The sequence below is a fragment of the Nicotiana attenuata genome, unplaced genomic scaffold (assembly GCF_001879085.1).
Source record: "Nicotiana attenuata strain UT unplaced genomic scaffold, NIATTr2, whole genome shotgun sequence".
NCBI lineage: Eukaryota > Viridiplantae > Streptophyta > Magnoliopsida > Solanales > Solanaceae > Nicotiana > Nicotiana attenuata.
The window spans coordinates 187,056-191,738 of record NW_017671935.1 but is presented as its reverse complement, the minus strand read 5'-3'; the positions used below and the strand labels follow the sequence as shown (position 1 = coordinate 191,738).

At 34.9% G+C, this 4,683-nt stretch overlaps 1 protein-coding gene across 1 annotated transcript; it reads right to left on the bottom strand.

The window, feature by feature from the left end:
* Positions 1-1,188: 1,188 nt before the first annotated feature.
* LOC109210939 (probable xyloglucan galactosyltransferase GT11) lies at positions 1,189-3,245 on the bottom strand. Its single transcript, XM_019374421.1, has one exon. The coding sequence runs from the start codon at positions 3,153-3,155 to the stop codon at positions 1,359-1,361; it is 1,797 nt and encodes a 598-aa protein (XP_019229966.1). The 5' UTR covers positions 3,156-3,245; the 3' UTR covers positions 1,189-1,358.
* Between the last annotated feature and the right edge of the window lie 1,438 nt (positions 3,246-4,683).

The window sequence follows — 4,683 nt, the reverse complement described above, 5'->3', positions numbered from 1 at the left end:
TTTTTACTTTTCTTTACGTTAACTTTAACTTCCGTTTCCCACGTGCCCCTGCTCCACCCCCCCTCCCCAAGAAAAAAAATATTTTTTTTTATATATTTTTAATTTTAGTTTTTTCATCTTTCGGTTTACAGGTTCGAAATTTTACAAGTTCAAAAGTTATGAGTTTGGAGGTTTATGTGTTTGGAAGTTTACGGGTTTAGAAATTATAAAATTTACGGGTTCGAAAGTTCGCGATTTTGAAAGTTTAGCGGTTCGAAAGTTTATGAAATTTATGGGTTCGGAAGGTTGTTGGTTCAACGTTTATGGATTCATGTTTATTGTATCTAAATTATTGATGAATACTCTTGAGAAGTTATTTTGCTTAATTTGCTTACCAAACACCGGAAGATGAATAAGATTACTACTTGTTTTCCAAGAAAATATTTTCCACGGAAAACATTTTCCGTTATATCAAACACACCCTTAATCTTTCTTCATTGGTATTTGAACAAAGTTAGGTGTTTTGTAGTCTTCAAGAATAATTATTACTAAGGATAAAAAAGGAAAGATAATCAATTTTGTCTTGAATTTCTAAAGTAACAAATAATTTGAGATAACTATTTTTAGTAACCCCAACTGATAATATTAGACGGATGAAGTACTATAGAGACTATAAGAGCTAGCTCTTTTTGTGGAACAACTTTTTTTTTTTTATCGTTATTGCATGTTTGACTAAGATGATATGCATTTCAAGAAAATGCTGAAAATGAGATAAGTATTCCATTTAGTTTTTCTTTTTCCACCATAAGCTGCAGGCCAAAGTATTAAAAATAAAGAGCAGAGGTACCTTGCCTTGCCGTCTATACCTTTTAAATGTGAACATCTTTCTGGTCTTGATGTTGATTTTTCAGTGACAAATTCTTCATTTTGGTGCCTATATTATTGGTTTATAACTTGTAATTTGTAAACTATTATCATCTTCAGCTATATTTACAATAATAATAAACCCAGTAAAATCCCACAAGTGGAGTCTATGAGGGTAGAGTGTATGCAGACCTTACCCCTACTCCGTAAGTGTAGAAAGACTGTTTCCAAAAGACCCTCGGCTCAAGACACCTTCAGCTATATTTGAAGTATGAAAATTCTATTCATCGAGAACTCAATTTTGAAAAAGATTCTGTAAAAATAAAATTGGAAACCTTGCCAAACAAAGGGGAAGAGGGTTAAAAAAAAAAAAGAAATGAGATGAGGAGAAAACAAAAAATACTCTATAGAGTTTACAACAGAAATGAGATCATAAAATACATGCTTTACATAAAACTAGCTACCTTAGAGACTACAACTAACGTAGTAATGGGCCAAGACTTTTGACAAATGATTTAGTACTTCTCTTTACTGGTTCTCAAAAAGTAATGATCCCACTCATGCTTTTCTAAAGTTCCAAAAGTATAATATTTCCAACTATATTCTTCATCAAAAATCATACTATAATTCTTGCCTTGTCTCATCTCTTTTCTCATTACATCCACTCTTTCAAGAACCCCTTTTACTGCTAAATCAAATGCATCTTCAACAGTCTCCAATCTTGATCTTGGATCTGCATATACCACATTTGGTATCAGCTTTATCACTTCCTCTCTCATTGCTGCAACTTGTGATCTTGGTATTTTAGATAATACATTTTCAATGCTCACTTTCTTTTTCCTTACATCATCTTCTGGAATAAGTACTGAATATTTTGTGTAATCCTTAGGTAAATGCCATATATATTGAATATAAGCAGATCCTGGAGTGAAAAACACCGGTATACAACCAGCCAAAATGGAGTCGAAAGTAGACCTTCTAGTAAATGAATCACCAGAGGGTTGTAAACAAAAATGAGAACTTTGAAACAGTTTCATAACATGAACTGGTTTATTGCATTTGTTGTGCAAGTCTTTGCATTCTAACAACCTGCATTTTCGCCTCGTTGCTAAACACTGTTCCATTATCTCGCTTCGGATTGATTCCTCCAAATTTGGTCGTGGGGCTCCCGCGAACGAGAACAACACCCTCCTCCTCAGCCTCCTCATCCTGTTTTGCCATTGGAACACATCATTGTCACTTGAAGGATGAAAGTATGTCGGGTATGGGATCGCGAAATCATTCCTGTTCCAAGGACTCGATTCGATTGTCAAGATTGTCATGTTTTGTGCCTCAGGCAACAACATTAACTTGTTACCCCAAGCTTTATCCTCCTCAATACCTCTCCTAAAATCCCAAGTAATTCTACCTGCAATCATAAAATGATCTCTACCCCACATAGTTTTCCACTCGGGTTTTTCCTTAAGTAATTTCGCAACCTCAATTGCACCTGAATCCCTCATTGATGTATTGAAATCATCCCATAAATACCTTGACACATCAAAACCTGCATAATATGGCACAAAAACTGCTGCAGCTTTCGACGAATCATTCGTTAAACAATCATTTTGCTTCATTCTGTTGTGAAACAGAACTTCTAACGAGAATTGATTCGTCGTAAACCAACCTTTGTTTGAGAAAACTCTCTGAGGGTTACCAAGATCAGGACCAAGTCCCATATTCACCAAATATTGACACATATCTTCCCATTTATTTAACAAATTACAGTGCTTCAGCATGTCTTCATTAAACCTACTTGGTATTTCTGCAACATATATATATCGTCCTTCACATGATTTTCCTCCCTTTTTATCTTCTTGAGTTGCATTTTTCTCAACCTTTTCATCTTTTGGTTCATTTTTTCTTAACAAAGGTTCCAATTCTTTCTCAAGCGCCTCCAAATCAGGTACCACATTGTCATTTTCATTATTTGATTCTTCCCCGGATCGCGTCTCGTTCTTTGTACCATCAGTGGTGACATTATTAATACTTGAAGAATTGAAATTCGAGCTAATATTTTTTTCAAGGAGGGGAGTTGGAGGAGGAATAGAAGCTAGACGAATGGATTCAATTGAACTCGCTTCGTATCGTGATGTTGTTGTTACAATTCCAGGTAGAGAAGACCAATCAACACCATAAAGCAATAAGTACCAAGAAACAAACAAAACAAAGAAAACAAACCAAAATTTATTGCGAGACCTTGTGGTGAGGGAGTTTTCCATCTTTTTTCCAAGGTTTCTTGATCTAATTATTATCTGTCTTCTATGGAGCATAAAAATTTATGGCAATTCTTGTGGAGAAGCCTCATGACAAAAAAAGAATAATATGATGATTTGGTTGATATCTGACGGAGGTGATGCTATAAAAATGCTGTTCTTGTTGGACTTCTCATATGAATGATTTAATCGGTCTCTCTGACTTAATTTATTTAATTAATCCGAATTAGTATTTGGTTACACACGTGTGAAGATCAATCCTTTAACTTATTCTCTTTCTCACATTTTATAGTAGAAGTAGTTAATATAAATCACTTATTCAGCAACAACAACAAACCCAGTGTAATCCTACAAAGTGGGGTATAGAGTGTACACAAACCTTACCCTTATCTGTAGAGAGCTTGTTTCCGATGAGACCCTTGGCTCAAGGCAAAAGTGAAAAAGAAGCAGACACAATAAATAGTAACAACAATAAGATAAGGTGATAGAATAATCGAAGCGAAGCGATATATAGTAAAAGAAATTTACGGAAAAGAAGGTCGAAATACGAGACTAATACTAAAGATACCGGCATGTAAAGAAGACATTTCCGCTTATCTACTAACCTTCTACCCTAATTTTTAATCTCCACACCCTTTTAACAAGGATCGTGTACTCAGTAAGCTGAAGTTGCATCATGCCATGCCTAATCACCTCTTTCCAATACTTCTTAGAATTACATCTACCTCTCATTAGCCCCACTATGGCCAACCTCTCGCGCCTCCTCGCCTGGGCATCTACGCTCCTCCTATTCACAGGCACATACCATCTTAGTCTAGCTTCAATTATTCATATAATTATTCATTTAAGTAGTTAGAACCAATGTGGATCCATTGGACTACTGTTCTATTGCTGATAATACTAGTATAAAACAGGTAATCCATTTCAAGACGTAATAAACTTTGTGAACAAATAATATAGTAATTGAGTATACTCTGAAAGTCTAACGCATTAAAATTTTCATATACTATAATTGAAGAGACCAACATATCTTTATCAATTGATACTCCTCTAATCGACCACCGTCCGATGCTAAAGGACGACCTTTCGACGTGGACGTAAACAGAGATCAATTTTTATAGGTCAATCAAATCAACAAGGCAGACACTGAAATTCTTATTTCTGAATAATGGCATACAGTAGAATCTCTATTGCTGTTTCTTTTTTCTAGAAGGATACATAGACAAACAAAAGACCCAACGCATTGTGGGGGAGCATATTAATGGTATATTTCATACCATCAAGGGTTGCGGTGGGATGAAAATCTCTCCACCCTAATTAAAGATCTCGTATTCGAGCTGTGAAAATGATAAAAGTTTGTAGGGTGCGCTTCTCTCAATAATGTGCCTTATGCAGTGCAACTTCAAAATAGTCAATCCTAACGTAGGTATAAGACATCAGATAAGAAACCACAAAAAGAATCGTATATTTCATGGTCTTTTATTACTATTATTCTACTAGTCTGCTTTCACAACATAGTACTTATTACTTTCATATCCTATAAAATGAACTGTTTAACGTTTTCTTTGGTTTCATTCATTGGATT

Excerpts from the sequence above, each read along its gene's own strand:
- LOC109210939 (XM_019374421.1), bottom strand. The coding sequence starts at position 3,155 with ATGCTCCATAGAAGACAGATAATAATTAGATCAAGAAACCTTGGAAAA.